Source organism: Eublepharis macularius, chromosome 10 (genome assembly GCF_028583425.1).
Source record: "Eublepharis macularius isolate TG4126 chromosome 10, MPM_Emac_v1.0, whole genome shotgun sequence".
Taxonomy (NCBI): Eukaryota; Metazoa; Chordata; class Lepidosauria; order Squamata; family Eublepharidae; genus Eublepharis; species Eublepharis macularius.
This window is the reverse complement of record NC_072799.1, coordinates 877,794-902,678: the sequence shown is the minus strand read 5'-3', so window position 1 is coordinate 902,678 and position 24,885 is coordinate 877,794. Positions and strand designations below refer to the sequence as shown.

The 24,885-nt window shown below is 51.6% G+C and overlaps 1 protein-coding gene across 1 annotated transcript in view; it reads right to left on the bottom strand.

Moving 5' to 3' along the window:
- The window catches only part of LOC129337013 (rab11 family-interacting protein 1-like), a 57,840-nt gene that overhangs the window by 14,823 nt on the left and 18,132 nt on the right, over positions 1–24,885 (bottom strand). The window contains exons 2-3 of the mRNA XM_054990458.1: positions 21,714–22,156; positions 19,996–20,701 (exon numbers count right to left, since the gene is read on the bottom strand). Coding sequence (XP_054846433.1) covers positions 19,996–20,701; positions 21,714–22,059 — 1,052 coding nt within the window. The 5' untranslated portion in view covers positions 22,060–22,156. The remainder of the gene's footprint in view (positions 1–19,995; positions 20,702–21,713; positions 22,157–24,885) is intronic.

Below are 24,885 nucleotides of genomic sequence, written 5' to 3'. Positions count from 1 at the left end.
CCCCCACCCCCAAAAAACATGACCCCCGTGCCCCCAGTCACCTGCCAAGCACTCCCACTGGCTGCCCCAACGTTCATCCGACAACTGCCAGTCCATTCCACAGACACCCTCCCTCACCCCCTCCCTCTGACGACCTTTCAGACAAAGGAGCGCCATTTAAAAAAACATCAAGACTCGATCTTCTGGTGCCAAGCCTTACACCCCCCCCAATACATGGTTCCTCGTGGGAAAACCGGTTCCTCTTAGTCTTCTCTGCATCCTTGCAAAAGCACCACAGCGGCTCGTTCAGTGCCAGGGGCCCTTTGGGGAGGAGGCCCCCCACTTCCGCAAGAACACCTGCAGAGCAGCTTCCTAGCCAGGGAAGGGAGCAGAAGCCCCAAGGAGAGAGCAGGCAGCCTCTCGGCGCCCCCAGCTGTGTTGCAGGGGCCCGGCCTGTGGCAGCTCCGCCTGGCTCAGAGCCGGGTGAGGCATCCTGCCCTCCTTGCCCCAAATCCCACCCCTACGCGGCAGCTGATGAGGCCCCAATCCAGCCCACAGGCCGTCTATCTCAGTCCCTTCAGCCGCTCCCCAGCCTCTCTCCCAGCCAAGGCCTTTCCTCTCAGCGCCGCTACCGGCTGCACGCCATGCCTGGGGCTGAACCCCTCCGTCCCCTCGTCCGGGCACTCCCTGGAGCACAGAAGCCTTCCCCCTTTTTCCTGAGGGGGACAAACAGAAATGTTGTGGAAAACTGAAATATATCCAGTACTTACTTTCCTATCAAACCTTAACTTCCTTTTAATGGCGTAGTATAAAATATATCATTTATAACTTGGTTAGCAAGTAAGATTGTACTATTTGGCATATTTATGGAGTTTGGTAATATAAATGTCTTTATTTCCTATAAGAAAAATTGCAAAGTACATTCAATACTTGGGAAAGAGCTGCACCCTTTGCTGCCATAGGACAAGTATCTCAATTTGTTTCCTACTAAGAAGAAGAAAAAAACAAAAGTTGAAGATAGAAAAAAATCTGTAGTAAACAAAAGGTTGTGTTATTATTTGGACAGACACATTCTCATAAAGCCACAACAGGTAGGACCTACTAGCATGCCTAGTTATTTAAATGAAACTTTATAACACTGAAAACACTGAACTCTAAACACATTATAGTGTATTGTTGCCAAAATTATTTATATATATATATTTTTTAATGTTGAAAATGTGCATCTACAGTATATATGGAAACTATCTAATACGGTCAACTGTCTTAAATAAAAAAATGCCACACTTTTATTCAGAGTTAAACCTTGCCTTTCATTTCACTTATTCCAAAAGAAAAGAAACGCAGAGCTGGAAGGGGCGCCAAGGGCCATCTGATGCAGCCTCCTGCACAACGCAGGAATTTCGCAGCTATCTCCCCCTCCTCTTCCTCAGCGACCCTTGCTCTATGCCCAAAATACCATTATTTTTCAGTGTTCCCCCAAATTTCCCAATTTCTCTACCAGGCTGCTGCACAGATCTATACAGGGGCATTTCAGCCACATTGCTGATGATCCCCCACATGGAGATTGCCAATTTCTCCTCGGCTGTGCAGAGCCAAGCGCGATCCGCTACAGCCTCAAGATGGCTCTCCCTTTCAGCTGCAATCAGCCCAGACACCATCAGCATCAATTAAAAGTCTGATTTTTTTGTTCCAGTGTGCATCACATTACATTTAGCTACCGTGAACTTCATTTGCCATGTTATCTGCTTGCCCAACTTGGAGAGATTCTCCTCTCGCTCTTCACAATTCACTTTGGTTTTCACCATTCTGGGTAATATGGCATCATTCACAAACTTGGTCACTACACTGCTCACCCCCAATTCCAAACCATTTATGAACAAATTAAATAGCACCAGGCCCCTTGGGGGACCCCACTGCTTACTTGCCTCCATTCCGAGAACTGTCCATTTACTCCTACTCTCTGCTACCCGCCATTTAACCAATTTTTAATCCCTAAGAAAAAACATACCCTGACCTGGATAGCCCAGGTGAGCCTGATCTTGTCAGATCTCAGAAGCTAAGCAGGGTCAGCCTTGGTTAGTAACTGCATGGGAGACCTCCCAGAAAGGCCAGGGTTGCAGAGGCAGGCAATGGCAAACCCCCTGTTAGTCTCCTGCCATGAAATCCCACCAGGGATCACCACAAAGTCATCTGTGACTGGAGGGCACCCTCCACCACCAAGAGGACGCATCCTTTTACCTTGTGGTTGCTATGCTTACTCAACCACCTTTGGTGAGGTACTTTGTCAAAAGCCATTTGGAAATCCCAAAGGCCCTACAATAACTGAGCCGCTGTGCCCCCCCACCCCCACCCCAACAATCACACATGTAGAGTAGGGCCCTGGCAACGGGGCAAGAGATAAACACAAGGCACCTCTATGGTGGCATGGCCAAGGATCCTATATGCAGGGAGGGGATCAACCAGTAACGCTGAGGGGGGGAGGTTCTTAAAAGTTCTGCATTTCTGTCGCACAACACTTGGTGCCAGAGGGAGGTAAGGACCCCTTCTCTCCTGGTTCCAACCGTCACTGCTGTTATTTTGACACACTTAGATCCTGCGCCCCGCCCCCCCGCCCCGTGGCTTAGGCGGTCGTAGGAAGGAGGGGAAGCTGCCAGGAGGCCCATTTCACCCACAAAGAGGAAGGAGCACACACCCTGCAAAGACTGCCACAGTCCCTGGGCACAGAAGGTATGCTTGGCAACCTATTTCTGGAAATTGCCAAGACACCCTGAACCAGAAACAGCAGCCAGAGAAGCAGGGCATGAGGGCATAGAGGACGGGGAGAGGCATAAACATGTGGAGTCTGTGCTTGTTTGGCCGCAGCCTGGAAAGGAGACCCCGGGCATTGGCTGCAGCTGCACTCTCTGCTGTTGTTCCAGTTACATGTCTCAATCAGTCTTAGAATCATTTATGCTCTGTTTCAGTATTTCTTCAACTCTGTATTGGATTTCTCCTGGTTTAAATCTTTGCAAATATGCATTTAATAACAACAACAACATTCGATTTATATACCACCCTTCAGGATGACTTAACACCCACTCAGAGTGGTTTACAAAGTATGCCATTATTATCCTCACAACAACAATCACCCTGTGAGGTGGGTGGGGCTAAGATTTCTACTGCATCCTGCAGGGACCTGGAAAGCGAGATATAGAGTTGGGTGTCATTTCCATATTGATGACAAAACACTCCATAGCTGCGAATGAGTTCTCCTAAAGGCTTCACGTAGAGTTTGAATAACATGGGAGATAAGATTGCGCCCTGCGGAACCCCGCAAGTTAATTCCCATTCTGGAGACAGCTGATCTCCAACGGCCACCCTTTGAGTCCCTTCCATGAGAAACGATTTAAACCAGTCCAGGGCACATCCTTTGATGTTCGCTTCTGTTTCTAGACACCTCAACAGGATGGCACGGTCTACCATGTCAAAGGCTGCAGACAGATCCAGGAGGAGCAATAAGGAGGCGTGGCCTTTGTCTATATTTAGATGGAGATCATCCACTAACGCTACTAGAGCTGTCTCTGTCCCACACCCTGGTCTGAAACCTGACCGGAAAGGGTCCAGAGCGCTAGAGTTATCCAAGAAGGTCTGGAGCTGGTCAGTACCGCTCTCTCAATCACTTTGCCCAGAAAGGGCAGATTACAGACTGGACGATAATTGGCCACATCACTTTTGTCTAAGGAAGGTTTCTTAATTAGTGGACGGATAACTGCCTGTTTGAACTGCCGGGGAAAGCTGCTCTGAGTGAGCGATTGATTTACAGTAGACCTCAGTGGTTCACTTATGTGGTCCTTACTGGATGTTAACAGCCAAGATGGGCAAGGATCGAGCACACAAGTAGCGGCTTTCATAGACATCAAGATCCTGTTAAGATCTGTCATTGTAATTGGTTCAAAGCAGTCCAAATGTAAGCTGGATGGTGTATTAAGTATTTCTTTTATCTCATCTGCATTGCAGCTAGCATCTAGATCAGAGAGTATTCATGCTATTTTATCAGCGAAAAGCTTTGCAAAGGCCTCGCAGCTAATTTTCTATTCTTGGGACTGTAAAGGTTCAGATTTAAGGGTTAGGAGGTGCCTGAATATCTTAAAACAAGTGGGATGGTCATGAACTAGCCAACACAATGGTTGCCGAGAAATAATGTTTCTTTGCCGCTTTCATTTCCACTTCATAGGTCCTCGTGTGTTCTGTAGCAAGCTCTATCAGCTTCCATGTGAGTTTTTCACCAGCGTCTTTCTAGACCCTCTTTCAGTCAGCCAGCTCTGTGGTAAACCATGGGGCTGGCATCTGTCCCAAGGGCCGAAGGGGTCGACAAGGAGCAATGGTGTCGATAGCTTCAAGGAGCTTTGCATTCCATGCTCCTACAGCAGCTTCCATGGGGCATGTATCTGGAATTCTAAAATCCCCCAAGGCATTTTGGAATCTAGAAGGGTCCATGGGCCTTTGTGGGCGAATCATTTTAACTGCCCCCCCCCATTTTGTGGGGTGTTGGGGCCATATTCACTTTTGCTTTCAGCAGATGATTCAGGCCGAAGCTCCAATGATGAAACAAGGTTTTCTCTTAAAGGCTTAGTGCAAAATGGAAGATTTGTATTCACTTACCGTGACGCTTCCTTTCTCAGCGGTCCGGGAGTGGGTCGGTCCTGACTCATGGGAAGTCGCTCCTCCTCTTGCGCAGGGTTGATTAGTTTAACAATCCCAGGTAGGAGGGGCTCTTCCCTGCTTCTCCAGTTCTTTTTCAAGCCCACGTTTTCCTTGCTCTTAGTCGCTGAAGCCTGAATATTATCTTGCCGCCTGCTTATGTTCTTACTGCAACATGCACAACTCAACAATCAACATGTTAACTATATACATCAACACAGGATATTTTTATAATCTTTATTTATTTATTTAGGCAACCCCAGGTGGGTTTTGGACTGACCCACTCCCGGACCAGTGAGAAGCTTCACGATAAGTGAATACAAATCTTCCATTCTCCCATGGTCCTGGAGTGGGTCAGTCCTGACTCAAGGGCCATATGCCTAGCAGTGCACTTCTGGGTGGGTATACTGACCTCTATGCCTGTAGGACGGGCTGTAGCACTCTCCTTCCAAAGGCTGCTTCTGCTGATGCTATTTGATCTACTTCGTAATGCTTAGTACAGATATGTCCCGACTTCCACGTCGCTGCCTTGCACACCTTTTCTAGAGATGGGAATGCCCTGTATGCGGCTGAAGTGGCTGCTCCTCTCAGTGAGTGGGCCGTAATTCCTTCAGGTGGGGTAATATTACTAGCTTTGTAAGCCATAACAATACAATCTCTAACCCATCTACTCAAGGTAGAGGTGGACACCTGCTTTCCAAGTGAACCTTTCGTGAATGAGATCAATATATTCTCTGCTTTACTTATCGTTTTGGTCCTCTCTATGTAGTAACTTAGTGCTCTCCGAACATCGAATCTATGCCATTCCCTCTCTCTACTATGCTTTGGATTTGCACAAAAAGAAGGAAGCACTATGTCCTCGCCCCTATGGAATTCCAAATTTGCCTTTGGAATAAAGGTTGGGTCAGGCCTCAGGACTACCACCTTATCAGTATGAAAAATACAAAGGTCCCTGTTTACTGACAGTGCTCTTATTTCCGACACCCTTCTTGCTGATGCCATCCCTATCAGAAAGACAGTCTTGACTGTCAGTTCTTTAAGGGGGCAAGACGCCATGGGCTCAAATGGTTCCCTTGTAAGTGCAGATAACACCACATGAAGGTTCCACGTTGGGAACTTATGTACTTGTGGCAGTTTTATCAACATAGTCCCTCTTACGAATCGTTTTATGTGCAGGTGTTTCGTAAGGAAGGTTCCCTTTTTTGATCCCCCTCACTGCCGAAATGGCTGCCGGTTGCCTTTTCAGGGCACTAGTAAGACCCTTGTCCAAGCTCTCTTGTAGGAAGAGAAAAATCTGTTTTATAGATGCACTCAGGAGGTTACAACCCTCCTCTGAGCACCAAGCTGTGAACACCAAGCTGTGAACATCTAGAACGCCAAGTCTACTATAGCTCCTGTTTGTCGAGTCCTTTCTAGAGGCTAACATGGTAGCTATCATTTTCTCTGCATATCCAAATCCCCTCAACTGGTCAAACTCAACCTCCAGGCTGTTAATCTCAGGGACGTTGGATCTGGGTGCTGTATCTCCCCTTGAGTCAGTAGATCCGGCCTGTGTGGCAGTTCCCATGGTTTCCTCTACAAGAGTCTCATCAGATCCTGGAACCACGGTCGCCTTGGCCAGAACGGCGCAATCATGATCACCTCTGCTTGTTGTTTGATTGCCTTTTATATCACTCTGCCCAGAATTCTTACTGAAGGCATAAAGCAGCATTCGAGGCCAGTCCTCGTTCAGTGCATCGGTTCCCATTGCCGCCAGTTCCTTTCATCTGGAAAAGAATTTTGTGACTTGGTTGTTTAAGGCTATCGCAAATAAGTCCACTTCCGGTTTTCCAAACTTCTGACATATTTGTTTGAACACCTGTGCGTTCAGCTTCCAATCTGTCTGGTCCATCAAGTTCCTGCTCAGCCAATCTGCCACTGTGTTTTGAGCTCCCGCTACATGTACTGCTTTTATCGAAATAAGATATGTCTCCACCCATTGAAAAATCTCCTCCCCCTCTCTGCTCAGTATATTGGACCCGGTGCCTCCTTGTCTGTTTATGTAGGCTTTCGCCGTCATGTTTTCCGTTCTTATTAGTACGTGCCGATTTTCTAAGGTGTTTCGCATTTCCCATAGCCCGTATATGATGGCTCTCAGTTCGAGAAGGTTTATGCTGCTGCCTTTTTCTTCCGCTTTCCAGGTTCCCTGGCTCGTTCTGCACGACATATGAGCTCCTCATCCCGACAGACTCATGTCAGTCATGATGATAGTTCTCCTCGGCTCTCTGAGAGACATCCCTTCAGTGAACCTGTTTGGTTCTGTCCACTAATTCAGCTCCTTGCTCAGAGATTCTGAAATCTTTACCCTCTTTTTCCATTTGTGAGCTATGGTCCGTTGGAAAGGGCATAAGAATTTCTGCAATGGGCAAGTGTGGAATTGTGACCATTGGACAATGTCCTGGCATGACACCATCATTCCTAGCAGTTTTGCCAGAAGCATTACCTCCACTGTTTTCCTGTCCTGAACCAATTTTATCACTGTGGCAATTTTCTGTTGCCTCTCTTCTGAGATGAATACTCTGCCCTTTGTCGTGTCTATGGTCACTCCCAGGTGAAGGATTCTCTGCGTTGGAACGATACTGCCCTTCTTCCAGTTGATTACAAATCCATGTTCCTCCAAGCAACGTATGGTTTTCTGTACTGCTATCATGCCTGCGGTTAGAGAAGGTGCTTTGATCAGTATATCGTCCAAGTATGGGGACAGGGCTATCTATCCCTTGGGTCCTGAGGACTACTATCAGAGTTACCAGCACTTTCGTGAACACCCTCGGTGATGATTTGAGCCTGAATGGTAGTGCCTTGTATTGGTAGTGTTCCCCATTACACGCAAATCAAAGATACCTTCTGTGTGACTGTCAAATAGGTATGTGTAAATAGGCTAGAAAGTTGTCCTTCTGTATAGCCCCTGTGGTTGTCTTCAATGTTTCTATTTTGAATTTGCGGGACTTTATGAATTGGTTGAGCCATTTTGGGTCCAAAACGGCTCTTACGTCTCCGTATTTCTTCGGTACAATGAAGAACACTGAGTAGACTCCCTGGCTCCTGAACTGTATTGGCACTGGTTCTATCACCCGTATTCTTATCAGATGTTGAATGGCCTCCTGTATCTTGAGGTGTTTTAATTCCAGAGGGTGCCTTGGTATTCTGATTAGCCGCTCCGGTGGTAGTGTTTCAAATTCCAAGCAACAGCCCTTGGATACTGTTTCCAGCACCCATTTGTCCGATATGGATCGTTTCCATTGGTCTGCAAACCCTTGTAATTGTCTTCCGATATGAATGGGCGTCCAGCAAGCTCAATAGTCATGCTTGACTTCTTCTTCTGGCCTTTTGACTGTTGACTCTGTTTCCGAAAGGTGAAGTGCCTACTATCACTTCTAGGTCTTGTCTTCCAGTGGTTCTTGTAACCTCTGTCAGATCCCTGCCTGAAAGGGCGCTTGGAGTCTAGAAAGGGCTGCTTGCCCTTACTCTTCAAATCTCTTTTCTTAGATGGCAGGAACCTTTTCTTTTCAGAATCTTCCAATAGATATTTATCCAGTGCTTCTCCAAATAGTTTGCCCCCCAAAAAGGTATGGCTGCCACTTTGTTCTGCGCTGGGGTGTGTGTGTGTGTCTACATGCCAGTTTCTCAGCCATATATTGCGTCTTGCTGTGATGTTGAAGCTCATGGCTCTTGATGACATTTGAAAGGAGTCCAGTGAGGCGTCCACTGCAAAGGCCGTTGCTAGGGCTATTTTCTTGACCTTGTTCTTAATGTCCTTGGGTACATCTTTGCCCACTGCTGCAAGGTCCAATGCCCATTTGAACGCTGCTCTGGCGAAGAGTGAGCCTGTGGCTGAGGCCCTTAAGGATGCCATGGATGCTTCAAAGTTCCTAAGTAGTGCCTGTTCCATCTTTTTGTTGGATGGATCCCTGGGCATGCCCTCTCTGCATCCACTGGCAGGACTAAGGTAGTAACTAGGCTTGAGATCTGTTGATCTTCTTTGCCGCGTCTGGACCTAGAGCGTAGAGCTTATCAAACACCGATGGCAAGGACTTTGGTTTGGCTGGGTTATCCCACTCCGCCTTCAGTATACTGTGAAAAATAGCTGGCTAGGGTACCCCCATCTGTGAACCCATTTTGGGGAGCCCTCTCCGAACCCTGGGGATAGGCCGGGTCTATGTCCTCTTTCCCCATGTCCTTTTGGACAATCTCAAGTGCCCTTAGGACCTTTGTTAATAGCCTCGAATACAGCTCTTGAGGAAATAGTCTGATTTGAGCAGAGGCTATTGTCTCCTCTTCTTCCACTGAAAGCTCTCCTTCCTCATTGCCTGACTCTAGGTCCGAGGGGTCTGAGGCTGAGTGAGGTTCCTCTGACTGGCTAGAGGACTCCTCTGCCCAGTCTTTCTCTTTTCTCCTTCTCTTAGGTTTGGGGGGGGGGGTCAGATTTTGCCGGCCTTTTACCTTTGCTAGTGGCCAGCTTTTGACCTTCTTTACTTGATGTTGTCTGCTGCCCTCTAAACTCCTTCACTACCTCTCTCAACTCCTTTCTCTTCTCACTCCTCAGCCACGTTTGCCTTTGCGTCGTGGCCTAAGAGGTCTATTTTGTTATTTTCCTGGCTCTCTCCACTGGGGCCTTGCATTGATTGTGGGGAGAGGGGAGAGCTTGGTAGATCCAGGCTGCTTATGGCGCCCTCTGCCGCTTTGGTTTCACTTTGGCTCACCTTGGAAGCCATTGCCGCCAAAATCTTCCCGCCTAAGGGAGAGAGAAGAGGAGCGACTTCCCATGAGTCAGGGCTGACCCACTCCAGGACCACGGGAGAATATTAAGTCTAAAGTGTGACCTTTTTCATGTGTAAGGCCTCTCACAATTTATCTTTGAATTGAGTGTACTGACACACACTTTGTGATCTGCCTTGAGTCTCATTGAGAAAGGTGGACTAGAAATAACATAAATAAATTGCTACATTTTAGCAAGGTGCCCTGAGGGTTATATATGGTGGAGAAGTGGAGTAAAACCCTCTTAAATATGCACAAGGAAGCAAATACCAACAAGGACTCCACACAAAGGAGTGCAAAAATGAGCAACCTTGTTAAGTATGAATATTTTTTAAGGCTAAAAACTCAACTTATTTTTATTCATTTATTTATTTAGATTTTTGTTCTGCCCTCCCTGCAAAGGCAGGCTCAGAACTGCAAGATGCCCCCCAACAGACAACCTGAGGTGAGCCTCCATCTTCTGTGCCCAAGAGCAACACATTATCCATGAGTGGCAACCCAACATTCTCCTCCACAATGTTGTAGAATAGTAAAGAGTCCAGTAGCACTTTTAAGACTAACCAACTTTATTGTAGCATAAGCTTTCGAGAACCACAGCTCTCTTTGTCAAATGCATCTAATGAAGAGAGCTGTAGTTCTCGAAAGCTGTCAATGCATCTGACAAAGAGAACTGTGGTTCTCGAAAGCTGACAATGCATCTGACGAAGACAGCTGTGGCTCTCGAAAGCTTATGCTACAATAAAGTTGGTTAGTCTTAAAGGTGCTACTGGACTCTTTACTATTTTGCAACTACAGACTAACACGGCTAAGTCCTCTGGATCAATCTGCAGTGTTGCAAGGGGTGCTGAACGCTCCTCATTGTACATAGCTGCTTCACTGGCACTGTGAGAACACTGCCACTGCCACTCCACTGGCCTGCTTCGGCCACGGGTCCAGTCCCTCACCCACAGTGGGGTCTTCGAAAACATCGTTATCCTGGGGCAAGGGGCACTTGACTGACTCACAGGGAGGATTTTTCGCAGGAGCCAAAGAGGGAGTCAGTCTTCCCAAAAGGTTTGGTTCTGGTAAATATTCCTTGAGAATCTTTCTCCTTTGGCCAGGAAGGATGAGGTCAGAAGGCAGGTAGGGCCCAGGGTCCAGAGAGCTGCTAAATACAGAGCTGATCTTGGGTACGAAGCCCAGAAGGGACCTGTTAGGAAAAAGCATACGGAACTCCTCCTTCACAGACGACTCAGCTCCAATACTGTTCTGGCCGAAGGTGCCACCACCACTAGAAACTTGGGCAGAATACCTTTAGGGAGGCCTTCTTCAGTGCTTCGAACAGCAATCTGGTCAGAGCTCAGGGGACTAGCTTGAGATCCGAACTAGGGAACATGCGCGGAAGCCCCTGTGAGGAAACCGCAACTATTTTGAAAAGGGAAAGTGGGCCTGTGGGTTCAGCCCCAAAAATGGTCATAGCTTATCCTTGCAGAGCCCTGGGCCCGAGCCCCTGAAAGCAGGCCCTCCTGAAGAAAGCGGAGCAACCCCTCGGCCCTGGCACTTGTGCGGTGGAGGCGCTTGCGCTGTCTCAAAAATGCTCTTCGCCCACATGCACAGACACAACTGGGTAGAGGCCTCTTTGCAGCTAGGAGAGCACTAGGTGCCTCAACAAAAGAGTATCCAAGTTTCCGCAGGGTGTTAGTTTCCATTTCCAGGTAGCAAAGTACAGCCAGGAAGCTTCTGGGTGGCACAGCAACCCTTGGGACCAGAGATCGGGCCTCACCGATAGGAAACAGGGCTGTGAAAGTGAAAGACCCTAAAACCGCCTCCTTCAAGGTCAGACTCCCCCCCCTGGACGTTCCACCATGACGGACACACTCCGGCATATGTTGTGCTTCCCTGCACTCGAAGAGGGGCCTCCTTCCCCTGGCCCGGCTGATGCGTGCCTTGGCCCTAGGATGCCTCAGCGTAGCCAGTTGAGAGCTGAGCTGCAGCCTCTAGATGGAACGGGGCTCTACCTGGATGGGCGCCCATTTCAGGCACCCCTTGCCACAGTTCCGTGGGCTTTGGGGGGCAAGGGAAGCCACACTGGCATGGTCCCTCTGAAGGGCTGGCGTGACATACCAGGGGGCCTACCAAGTTTTCCCCTCACCAGCTAGCAAGGACAGGAGAAGGTGGCTCTCTCTCTCTCTTCTCCTAACCACAAAGCTGACCTGCATAAAGCAGAAGCTACAAGAGAGCAAGATGAAGAAGAGATGCTGGCAGACCCTTCTCGCTTCATAAAAGCAGACCTGGAAGGGGGGGGACCAGCTCTCCCCTCCGTGGGGCCCTCCCAAAGAGGCCCATTTTTTTGCACCCCAAAATCCTCTGACCTGAAATCCATCCCTTTTGATACCAAGGCAGGGTCTCTCCACGAAGGCGCTGCTATCAGCTTGGCTCCCTGAGGATTCCATGGGCACGTTAATCCTGGGTCTTCGGTTTGACTCTCCAAAGCTCCTCACATCCAGACCCGTGAGTACTGGCCCCGGTTTACGGGATAACAACTCTCAAAATCACTTTCGCTTCCCTGACCAACAGACCCCACCCTTAATGATCCAGTTGCAGCCCAGCGGCCTTTCAGAGCTCTGCATTGTAGGAGGGTCATCTCGGGGCTCCTTTTATCCGTTTTCTATCTCCATTTGTGTAATTTTGAACATTTAAAAAAAATATTCTGTTCTTCCAGGGAGTAGCTTACGATACACAACCATTAAAATGCAGTTTCCACAGTAAGCTGACAGTATGCTGGGGTGGGGGGTTATTTCCAATTTCCTTCACGTTGTAAGTGTAATGGTGGGGTATGATATGAATACTTCCCCTTTACTTTTCCATTATCTGCACCTGAGGACCAGCTTTTTCCTGAAGCCAAGCTCACCCCCCACCCCCCATTCAATCCCAAACTGCTGCTTTCTTTAGTAGCCAGCTCCACACACACAAAACACACTGGGCTTTCTTCTGAAATTTTATCATAAGAATACACAATGTCAAGTAGTGAGCATATTTGCACTTTTGCTTGTAGAAAACTAAGACATTTTTAAATATCACACGTGTGTCAAACTGCAATTTTATATGCTAAGTAAGTTATAAATGCTGTACTTTGTTGTTAAAGCAGCAAAATTAATTTAGGTTTGATAGGACATTAAGTATTGCATATATTTCAATCTTCCCCCAAATTTTCGGTCCCCCCCCCCTCTCACACACACACACACACACAATGCACACTCAAAAGGCATCCCCTGGATATGCTTCTCTGTACTGAGCAGGCAGCTGGTGATCTGGTTCGGAGGTAAAATTAAGGTCATTGTTATGGACACAGACGATTTGTCCAAGCCACAGACAGATTTGGTTGCTTCCTCCCTGCAAGGGTGGGAACTACCTAGTTAGAATGACCCACCCTTGAAGACTTAACCTGAAGTGATTTCCAGAGTGCTCTGAGAGATCTGCTGCAGTGGCCAGAGACGCCCCCGGCCCCCGCTTCCTCGGGATTTGGGGGGAGGAACAGATCAGGGACTTCGAGATGGCTTCTGCAACAAGAAGTCTTGCCTTATCAACCTTTTGGTTCACTTCTGAGAAAGTGAACACGCAGACATTATATACTTAAAGTCTTTCAAAAAGCTTTTGACAAAGGACCTCAACCAAGGACTCCCGAGGAAGCTTAGCAGTCATGGGATAAGAGGGCAGGTTCTCTCAAGAATTTTTTTAAAATAGTTACATGACAGGAAGCAAAGAGCAGGAATAAATTTTTCACAATGGAAAGAAGCCAGCAGTGGAGTCCCTCAAGAATTGGGGCTGGGGCTGGGGCTACATAATTCGTTCATAAATGATCAGAACTGGGCCCGAGTAGTACAGTGGCCAAGTTTGCAGACGAGACAGAACTATGGCGGATGGCGAAAGCCAAGGCGGGCTGTGGAAAGCTGCAGGAGGATCTCCACGGAACGGGTGAGCAGGCAACAGAACGGCAAAGGTCCAGTGGAGGCAAATACATGGCAGTGCACAGTGGAACAAAAAATCCCAGCTTCAAGTATTTGCTAATAGGGTCTGAACTTGCTGAGGCTGAGGGGGAAGAGATCAGGGGTCGTAGTGGAGAGCTCAATGAAAGTGTCAGCCCAGTGTGCTGCAGCAGTGAAAACGGCAAACTCGAGGCTGGGGATTATTAGGAAAGGGACTGAAAACAAATAGCCAGTATAGGACGGCCTGCCTGAGGAGGTCAGGGGAGCTCCCCACCCCAGCCCCGGCTTTCCACCAATGATGCACAATCGAATTACTCAAAAAGACTTTTTATTCAGATACGAGGGCTGTATTGTAGGGAGGGGGTCTCAGATACTTTGCTAATGAACAGTTCTATGTTGTCTAATGTCAGTCCTAGAATTGCTTATGCTGTTTCAGCATGTCTTCAACTTGTATTGGGTTTTTGCTAATGTTATGTCTTTGTAAACTTGAATTTATTCACTCTATAGCATTGTGGAAATGTCCCTGATATTGACTGTGCTAATCTCACACTGTGAAATCTGCCTTGAGTCTCAGTGAGAAAGGCGGACTACAAATGACACAAACAAACAAACAATCATAGACCCAGGAGTTAGCCATGTTAGTCTGTAGTAGCAAAATAGTAAAGAGTCCAGTAACACCTTTAAGACTAACCAACTTAACTGTAGCATATGCTTTCGAGAACCACAGCTCCCTTCATCAGATGCCGGTGGGGAACTTCGTTAGATCCATGCATCTGACGAAGAGAACTGTGGTTCTTGAAAGCTTATGCTACAGTTAAGTTGGTTAGTCTTTAAGGTGCTACTGGACTCTTTACTAAATAAATAGTGTGGCCTTTTTTGGACTACTGTTATCTCCAAAAAGGCATTGCAGAGTTTGGAAAAGGTACAGAAGAGGGGAAGCAAGATGATTAGGGGTTTGGAGAACCTTTCCTATGAGGAACGGCTGAAGCGTCTGAGACTCTTCAGTTTAGAAAAGAGACGACTAAGGCGGGGGAGAGCAGGGCATGATAGACGTTTATAAAATTATGCACAGAGCAGAGAGGGTGGGCAGGGAGAACTTCTCCTCCCTCTCCCATAATATTAGCAATTGAGGGCTTCCAATGAAGCTGATGGACAGCTGATTCAGGACAGGAAAAAGGAAATTCTTCTTTATGTGAGCGATTAAAATGTGAAATTTGCTGCCAGTGATGGCCACAGGCACAGATAGCTCTAAAAGGAGATTAAAAGGAAGACAGGTCTATCCATGGCTACAAGCCACTGTGAGTAAAGGGAGCCTCCACAGTCAGAAGCAGTCAATTTCTGAATCCCAGTGCCAGGAGGGATCGCCAAAGGCCTCGGCCTCCCTGCCCTGTTGCTGGCCCTGCACAGCACCTGGTCGGCCACTGTGCGAGACGGGACACGGGACTGGATGGACCACTGGTCTGGCTCAGCCGGGCTGGTCTTCCTATGAAGGCCATCATATAAGACAGATCTCTGTCCACAATTAAAGCTTATCATGATAATTTAGGAGGGGGCGAATTGTAAGGATTTAACACCACATTGCCAGGATCAGGCCCAAAACAGCCAGGATTGGTCCCGAAATGGCCAGGATTGGGCCTCTGACGGGTGGTGGATCACTCTCCTGTTCAGCAGAGGCCCAATCCTGACCGTTTTGGGCCCCTTTTCAGCCCCCTTTTGCCATTTTGGGCCCAATTTTGGCTCTGAATGGCCAGGATTAGGTCCAAAACAGCCAGGATAGGTGATGTCAGGAGGTGTGGCACATGCAAATAAGTTATGCTAATGATGATGGCAAGGGGGCGTGGCATATGCAAATGAGTTGTGCCAATGAGTTATTCTAATGAGTTCCTGCAGCTCTTTTTCTACAAAACGGCCCCTGTTCATGCAGAAGTACATTTCCTTTCCCTATCGAAAGAGAACTTCGTTGACAAATTGTTTGGTTAAAAGAGGATCTATCCAGTTACAAGATATCCTTTTCTACTCTTCCCTCTCCAGGCAGGGCTGAGTAGACGGCATCAGGGCATCCAAACCCAAGGATGCATCCCATGTGCGAAAAGGGCCTGGGGGTCATAGTAGACCATACACTGACCATGAGTCAGCAGTGTGATGTGGTAGCTAAAAAGGCAAATGCGATTTTGGGCTGTGTCAACGGAAGCATAGTGTCCAGATCATGAGAAGTGATGGTGTCAATCTACTCTGCTCTGGTTAGACCTCACCTACAGTACTGTATTCAGTTTTGGGCACCACAATTTCAGAAGGATATAGACAAGCTGGAATGTGTCCAGAGGAGGGCAAGGAAGATGGTGAGGAGGACCAAGTCCTCTGAGGAAAGGCTGAAGGAGCTCAGCATGTTTAGCTTGGAGAGGGGTCGACTGAGAGGTGATATGATAACCACCTTCAAGTACTTGAAGGGCTGCCGTATAGAGGATGACGTGGAGTTGTTTTCTGCTGTCCCAGAAGCTCAGACCAGAACCAACGGCTTGAAATTAAATCAAGAGAGATTTCAGCTGAACATTAGGAAGGACTTCCTGACAGCGAGAGCGGCGCCTCAGTGGAACGGGCTTCCTCGGGAGGTGGTGGGCTCTCCTTCTTTGGAGGCTTTTAAGCAGAGGCCAGATGGCCATCTGGAAGCTGTGCTGATTCTGTGAACCTGGGCAGATCATGAGGGGGAGGGCAGGAAGGGCGACATCAGTGCTTAGTCCCCGTGGCCCCCTCTTACATGCCCAGGGAAATGCCGATCACCACCTTGGGGTCAGGGAGCAATTTCCCCCCAGTCCAGTTTGGCTGGGGATCCTGACGGTGTTTTGCCATCTTCTGGGCATGGAGCCGGGGTCACTGGGGGTTGTAGGGAGGGGTGGTAGTTGTGAATTTCCTGCATTGTGCAGGGGGTTAACGATCCTGGAGGTCCCTTCCAACCCTCTGAGTCTATGATTTGCCCGTAACCCATTTCACTTGGGTTTTCTGCCTGGTTTTAGGCTAGAGACAGCTTCTCTCTATCTGCAAGGTGATCTTTGTCATTGGATAAAAGAAGTATCCTTAATTATCCTTTTGTGTATTTCTGTATCCTTTGTCACAGAAGATGGCTCCATCTTGTTGAGTGTTTGGGGGCAGATGTTGGTGTTATTAGGGGCTGTTCTTCAACGGCCTGGGCCCTCCTTGTCCAATCGAGATGCAGAGTCAAGGGAGCCATCAGTACTACAAGACCTGAATTTGGGGGGGGGGGGCCTCAGGGTCCTGTCCTGTCTGATGCTTGCCGACAAGACGTCCTTTGCATGAGCTCATCCACAGCTTTTGGGTCGGGGGTCAGCATGCTGACAACACCCCACCATGGCTGTCACTTCCCAAGGCCAGGGCCTCCATGCCGGGGTTACACAGATGAGGGGAAGCAAGCCGAAACGGGACCCAGACAAGGCTGAGGTGACACTGCTGGGAAGAGCTGAGGCTCTAGAGGGGACTCGTTGGCCAGCATTAGAAGGTGGAAGCGAATCATCAGCAGGCCACGTTGAGCTTCTGGGCTGGAGGAACTCGTTCCTCTGCATAACGTTTGTAAATCATGCCACCTTCTGGACACTGCCGATCTGGCCGCACCCACCCATGGGTCCACGCTTCACTCATCTCCCAGCTGGACTGCTGCACCCCCCTCAACAGGGGCTGACCTGAAGACCGCTCAGAAGCCTCAGCGGTGGTTCAAACCACCGCAGCCCTTCGGTTTGGAGAGAAGAAATTCTGCCTGCACCGGGTCAAAGCTGAAACAACCCTAGCAGCTTTATGGCTGCTTCTGGGCTGGATCTCTCCATTAAGAAACCCTTTACAGCCTCAGCCCCAAATGGGGGCACCTCAAGGGGAGGCCCTAAGCAAATGAGACTGGGCCACGGCCTGCGGGTTGTGGCCCTGTCTGGGCTGAAGCGCTGCGGCCGGCTCTCATGTGTTTTCCGTGGAGATGTGGATCCTTTGGACTGCTGTGCCTGAGGAGGTGGGCAGGAAAAGTCAGAAAATGGCCAAGGTCATGCTCTTCCAGCCTGCCCTCGCTCACTGCCGTGGCAAACGATCTGGACACGCAGGTGTTCCTCAACACTGAACTTCCAGCAGTGACTCATCCCTCCCCCCCCCCCCATTTATGAGCAGACACCCTCCCCCCTCAAGCACACCTAGGAGCACACCCTGGAGAAGGGGGCACCCCACCATTCAGAGGTCTTAGACACAGAACACGTTTCTGGGTCTCATGGGAACAGAAAGAGCCGTCACCAAACAGAGGCAGGAGTTGCTCAAGATTCAGAAGCGTGGCCGAGGGAAGAGGAGCCGGGAAGGACTTCAGAACTTTGCCTCCCCCCAGGGCTACGAGTGTGAAACACACTCAAGGTGAACTTTCTGACCTCAAGCAGTCTTGGGGGGGGGGGAATTAGATGGTTCTGAATCACACCCCTGTGTGCCGGGGAACCCAGTTCCTAGTAGTTTCAGGTGGGTAGCCCCACGTAGAACAGCACGTGCCAGGGGTTCCCTCCTAGGGACTTGATTTTGGGTCCAGCAGCATCTTAAAAGACCAACCAGATTTCCAGGGTATGAGCTTTCAGGAGAAGGAAGCTTTGACTGTCGAGAGCTCGGAAATCTGATTGGTCCTTAGGATGCTGCTGGACCCAAAATCAAGTCCCTAGGAGGGAACTCACAGCACATGCCCAGTAGAAAGACCTTGTGGCGGTCATGATCCACGGACAGTCATATGCAGTCAGGCCCTTAGCCACTGTTAAGAGCAATCAGGAAGGGAAGGCGAGAGAGCTGCTGCAGCGTAGTGACGAAATGGCTGGGCTGTGAATCGGCACTCTGCTGGTTTGAATCCCACCACGGCCATGAGCTCTGCAGGAGGCCCTGGGTGAGCCCCTCCTCTCAGCCCAGCCGTATGGTGGAGATGATAAAGACACTGATCAGGTTCACCCCTCTGAGGGGGCACTAATCTGTCTAGAAGGGTGGTATATAACCACACTGTTGTTACTATTATTATCATCACCAAGATGCAAATCCTCCGAGCCCCCCTCCTCCCTCCCGACCCAAAGACAGGCCAGGCTTCATGGTTCTATTTTTAGCCCATTCTTCTGCCAAAGAACTCAAGGTGAGAGAGGGGGCTTCCTACACACACACACACACACACTGCCATTGTATTCTTGCAATCAGTTTGAGAGGTGGTGGGTTAGGCTGAGAGGGTGCAGCACTCCATGAACCTCGGGGAAGCAGTGGGGATTTGAATCTGGATCCCCCCGAACCACCCTGGCTCGGTGCCCGTGATCCACTGCCCACACCACAGGCCATTCCTGTAGGAAGCCCATGCTGGCCACTGACTCATCCTTTCCCCCTACAGAGGGCATTCCCTATTCACCTTTACGGATTATTTGAAAACATTTCTTCTCTGCACTTGCAGCCTGCAGGCTCCATTTGCCAGCGTTCAAACAAGCCCCCCTCAGTCACGCCACCTTCCCAAATTGACCCGCAGGCATGCCTGTCCAAAGTGGCTGACCACAGAAAGTTCTGGCACACTCTACTGCCAAGGGGCAGCTGCCCAGCAGCGTATGGCTTCAGAGAGCCATCGCTTCCCTTGGCCGTTAAAAAGTCTAAATGGAAACATCTCTTCAGTTTAAAATATGGACAGTGCGGAAGCAAGGCGTAAAGGCCTTCTGCCCCTTCCTGCAGAGTTATGGGGGACTGACTGCCCAGTTACAAACCACACCCACAGTGGCCGCAGGTAGGGGGGACAACCACGTACAAAGTTTTCAAGATGCAAACAAAGAGCAAAACAGCTAGCCTCAGGAACGTGGCATGCAACTGCATAATCCGCACTCGCTGCGTGGGATGGAAGCTTTATATGTGAACAGGACAGGAGGCAAGCCAGCCGTGGGACAGCAACAGGCCCTGTTCTCCAGAGAACAATATAAAGCACTCTGCAGCACTTAGGACTGCTGGTGAGAAGTTATCTGCTTGAACCCGACACGCCCCCCCCCCCATATATATAAACGGGCTGCTTGCAAATACCAAGCGAGAAGATGATGGAGAAGGGCAGGCGTGGCGTGCGTTTGGGAGGGGGGCACTCCAAGGCTCAGCCTGGCGCCCGCAGCTGCCCCTCTGGCTGGGCTGCCGCTTCTGCGGGGGGGCCCCGTTCCCCCCCCTCCCTCCAGCCTCCCCTGCCAGCCAGTCCCTTCTGCGGTCTTTGGTCTTTCTGCAGCCACCCGCCAGGCCCCTCCCGATGCGCAGAACAGCCGCCTGCCAGTCCCCAGACGTCAACCCGCTTCCACCGTGTCCCCCAAGTCTTCCTTCTGATCCGGCTTCCGCCTCAGCAGGCCTCACCTCCCCCCCTGCACTCCGACACTCGCTCCCCCTGCAGGAGCCACACCACACACAGCACAGCACCCCTCCCACAGCTGGCACAGGAGCAGAGGCCGAGGGACGGTGCCAAGGCCTCCAGAGCGGACCCCGCAGCAGCTGGCTTCCAGCCACGGCACTGCCCTCCCTGCCTGGAGATGGCTGCTGCTCCACTGTGCCCCTCACCACTCACCTGGGCCTTTGGGAGGGGTCCTGGCCATCCTTCATGCTGAACCAGCTGTTGCTCTTTTCCCCCTCTGGCCTTCCGCCAGCCACAACATGCCCTGCGCTCTCTACCGTGCAACTTTTCCCAGCATCGTCTTTGGAGCTGTCCTGACAGAAGCCAGCCTGGGTTCGCTTCTCATCCTCCTGGGCTTCCTCCGGGGGTCTCCCCCTCCCTGCTTTGGCCGAGAACACCATGGGCATCGCTACCTGGACAGGTTTGCCCTCCGCATGCACACCCTCGTCCATCTTGGCCCTGCTCCGCTTGCTGAGGGCGAGCGTCTTGACGGAGAGCTTATCTTCTTCCTGGGCTGCCAAGATTGGAGGGGAGGGGATAAAACGAGGGGGGTCTTTCTGCGGGGGTCTCTGGAAGCTGCTGCTGGACCACAGGGGGGGCACGGACTCGGGGGCAGGAGGCCCAGTGCTGAAGCTCTCCGCTGGCTTCTTGGGCCTGCTCTGATGAGCAGCGGCTGCCGCAGGACACACGGCAGGCTTGGGAGAGGGCTCCTCACAGTAGATATGGCTTCCGTTGATGCAGAGGGAGGACCTGGAGACGGGCTCGCCTTGCGGCTTCAAGCTCTGGGCCGACTTGGACTCTGGCAAGAGGTTGATCTGGGAGGCCTCGTCGCTGAACGCCCTCTTGTGGGTCAGCTTTGGCGAAGGCAGGAAGTCTCTCACTGGAAAGGAGGAAGGGAGGCAAAGCTGGTGAAACTTCCCGTCCCCGCTCCTCCCAGCCTGATCCACTTGGGGGGCACTGGTCACCCCACCCCCCCAGGCCTGCCTCTTCCCCAGTCAAGCCTCCAGGATGCCTGCTGAGGCCAGAAAACCCCAGGAACTCCCAGGGCTAGTTTACAGCACCACCTGAAGGGGAGAGCGACAGAAGCCACCCTTGTGGCACCAGTGGGTGGGCCACGCCCCTCTGGGACAGCAGAACCGGGACCCTGTAAGGCCACCTGGAGCAAGCGCCCCTCTGGCAGGCAGATCAACGCCACAACTGGCCAGCTCCCACGGAGAATCCAGGCGGCACCCGAGGCCAAGGGAAACACGCACAAGCCACCCACAGCCTTGCAAGGACACCTTTTGCTGGTCGTCAGAACTCCCCTTCCCCTGAACCCTGAGGATGGGAGGCAGGAGCCCTCTAGCCTGCTGGCAGCTCAAGAGCCGACACAGAAGAGGAGGGAGGAGTGGACCCCGCCCCTGGCCCCAGGCATGAGCACGGACACCTCGACCACCACTGTCGGGGGAACCACCTTGTAAGCACTTAGGGAATCTAAAACCACACGTGCGCAACCATTTCAATCGTGCCTCTCAGGACAGGGTGGGGGGACCCCAGAAGCCCCCGTGGGGTGGTGGTCCTCAGACCGCCCCCCCCCCCGGCATCTTGGCTCCACTCCCCCCCCCTTCCTGGTCTCTCTCTGTGGCAGAACCCAAGAGAAGCACAAGGCCCCACACGCTTTGGGAAGGCACCCAGGCAGACCTTGCTCAGGTCACTCCAGTGGCCCCCAGAGCCCTCTTTGGTCATGCCCCCCCCGCCACCGCAGGACACCCTCCTTCCTCCTCCTGATCTTTCCTGTTCCTTTATATCTGAGCTGCGGTTTCCACCGTCCCGTGCCCCGAGAGCCAAACAGGCCACGTTAAGGGCAGAAGGGCCACCAAGGCAAGGACGGGGAGTCGCCCCACTCCTCTTACCAGAGCGGTTGGCGGGGAGGCTGCTGTGCCTGCTGGGCGAGGGAGCTGCCCCCACCTCTGACGCACTCAAGCCCACCACGCTGCTGGCTGAGGAGACGGTGCTGTCGGAGCCGAGGGAGGTGCTGGACTGAGTCAAGGACGACTTGCGCAGCTTGTTCTTGAAGAAGAAACCACTGCCGCCTTTGGCCTTCTTGCCGCCCAAGCCGAAGTCTTCCTCGAGGGCTCCGCTGCTGCTGGGAATGATGGCGGAGGCGGACTCCAGGTCATACTGCCGCCGGCCCTTCACCTTGTCCTTCAGCTTGCCAAAGGGCGACCGGGGCTTCTCCTTGACGGACAGGTCAAACATGCTGGCAGTCAGGCTGTGACGGGTGAAGTGGATGCTCACCTGGATCTCTCCCCGCTCCTTCTCCTTCTTCCCAGGTTTGGAGTGCAGTTTGTGCCACCTGGAGACACAACAGAAAGAAGAAACAGACCGTCGCCCGATTAGCTCCAGGACTGCCAATGCTGTGGAGAAATCGCCCTGGCACCAAACTCCCACCAGCTCAGACGAGCCAAAGAGAACAGCCGGCGTCCCCCATTCTACCCACCAGGGGAATTCTAACTGGGGCAGGGGGCTCTTCGTGGGAAGGCTGGCACCATCTCTTACACGCAAACCACGCCAGGCCTCAGACCCACCCAACATGCTTCTGACTTGTGCCAGGTCAGGTTCAACATCTCAGGATGAGCCAAAGCTCCACGGCAGCGAAAACACTTGGTGCATGCACAGGAGCACTGCTGGCTCAGCTGGCCTGCTGACCTGACATTGCCAGGGCTCTATGCTGCGTGCTTAATTTTTTTTTTAAAAAACCCGGCTTGTCTGGTTAGTAGCCAGTAGCACATGGTTTTAGAACAGCATGAAGGCAGGGCGTCCAAGAGCCCTTGGCAGCTCCCCGGCTGTCTGGGATCAGCACAAATTCTGCTCCGCGGGGCTTGCTTGGCCTCCTTTAGGTGAGGCCCCCCTTCTCCAGCATTGTATTCCCCTCTCCCATTTCATCCCTAGGCCGCCCCTATCGGGCGAGAGAGTCTCAGGGAGTCTGCCTGGTCTCAGGTCCCCCAGGGGCCTTGGCGGCAGGGGGAGGGACTTGAGCCTAGGCCTTTTCCTAAGACACCACCCACCACTCCACACATCGCCCCTCTCTAGTAACCCTACTAACTGCCTGCGCTGCCTGTCCCCAATATGCCACCAAGCTGTCCATCCTGTACATTGCTCGAGAGCTACCTCCCCCGTGGCAACTGCACAGCCAATTTTCCTTCTAAAATTCCTCCCTTTCTTGTATCTATGATGTAAATCCACTCTGAGCCTACTCGCGGGGAGAGTGGACTATAAATTAAATAAATAAAACACCTTCTACACATCTCCCCCCCCCGCCCATCCCGCCCCCTGTAGCAGAGTCAGCGTCCTCCAAGAGCGAAGAGGGGAGAAGGTGGATCCAGTCCTAGAAGGAGCAGCCCTCCCCCAAAGGGCATACGGCCGTGGCCAAGAGGCCTCCTGGAACGTCCCCGGGCCAGAACCTGCCTCCCCCACGTCCTGCTCACACTCTAAGCAGCTACACCCCAGTCAGAAAACAATGGACGTGCAGGCTTGCACATCCCAGCAGCCCCCCTCTGGAGGGAGGGGCATGCGCACGCGCATGGTCAGTGGCGGCTCCCCCCTGCGTGAGGAGGAGGAGGAGGCCAGGAAGCCCCCCTCACATTCCAGAGAACGTGCAAGCGGGCATGTTCAAGAGGGCAACAGAACAGGCAGCTCAGGGGGCAGCTTTACAACGGAATAGGACTGTCGTCCACTGCGATGATTACTGCGAGTAGCGCCGGCTTTTACTGCGTTCTCCTATAGCTTGTAGTCCCCTTTCTGTACTGCGAAGACGTGCAATATACAGCAGGAGCTCCTTGAAGGCCAACAGCACTGATTGTGGCCTCAGCTTCCGTGAGTCCCGGGGAGCTCTAGCTCCCAAGCACTTCTGCTGGAATCAGCAGGTCTCCAGGGTCTCCCATCCAAGAACTAACCAGAGCTGACCCTGCTTAGCAACTGAGATGTGACAAGCTCTGGCTAGCCTGGGCCATCCAGGTCAGGGGGCCATCAGCCAAACTGGCCCAGGCAAAATCCTGAACAAAAACCAAAATCCAGGAAAAGGCCTTTTACACGGGCCAACCAAAATGACACAAAACACAGTGCAATCTTTGGACTCCCCAGAACTCTTCCATCACGCCATGGGTTACAAAAGCGGAGGGGGGAGCAGATTTCCAGGCCGTGAGATGAGGCCCTGGTCCTGCCAGCATTTGGCCCGAGGTTCTGTACAGGCTTTTGAAATGCTGCCGGCGTTAGATGAGACCTGGGCTTGGGTGGTCCTGAACATTTGCCCAACCCTTCTGGATCATTTTGGTTGGTCCTAGTAAAAGGTGTGCCGTGGATTCTGCTTTCTGCACTGAGTCTGAAAACCATCCTGCAACCTGGAGGGTTAGCTCAAGTTTGAAAATGCAAGGACAGGGGAGAAGAGAGAACACAGAGAGAGAGAGAGAGATACTCGTGGCTCCGATGGGGGGCTTAGGGACGCCCTCCCATCCTCCCTCCCTCCCAGGGACATGTCCTTGCTGCTTTAGCATGCCTGCTGGCATCAGACCGAGCGTCACAACTTGAATACCCACTGGCACAACCCATTTCAAACGCACACAGAGAGAGAACGACCACGCTCGGTATACCAGCGCCTGCTCTGGGCTTGCCCAAGTACCCTTCCCACCCATCGAGAGTGCAAGCAGAGCAGCTGCTGGCCACGCTCAGGGACACAGCAGCTTCCCCGCCCTCCCCAGCTCTGCCTTCTGCCGACTCAGCTCCCCAGCCCCCACCGGCACCGTCATGTGGGCAAGGAGCAGCTCCCGTGACAGCCGGCTGGCCAAGCCAGAGAGGCTCAGCGGAAGGTCCTGCTGAGACGGCTAACAGCCAGGAAGGGAGCAAAGGCCAAGGGCCTGGCCCCGTTGTTGTGCAGGGTACGGTGCATTCCACCACACTCTTTCCACAGAAGGAGCCAAAGGCCACCCCCTCCACACACCCCGCTGCGCTCGACACCAGGAGAGAGAGCGGATGTTTTCCGAGGGATTCAGCCCAGCTTGCACCTTTCTCCAAGCAAGCAGAAGCTGC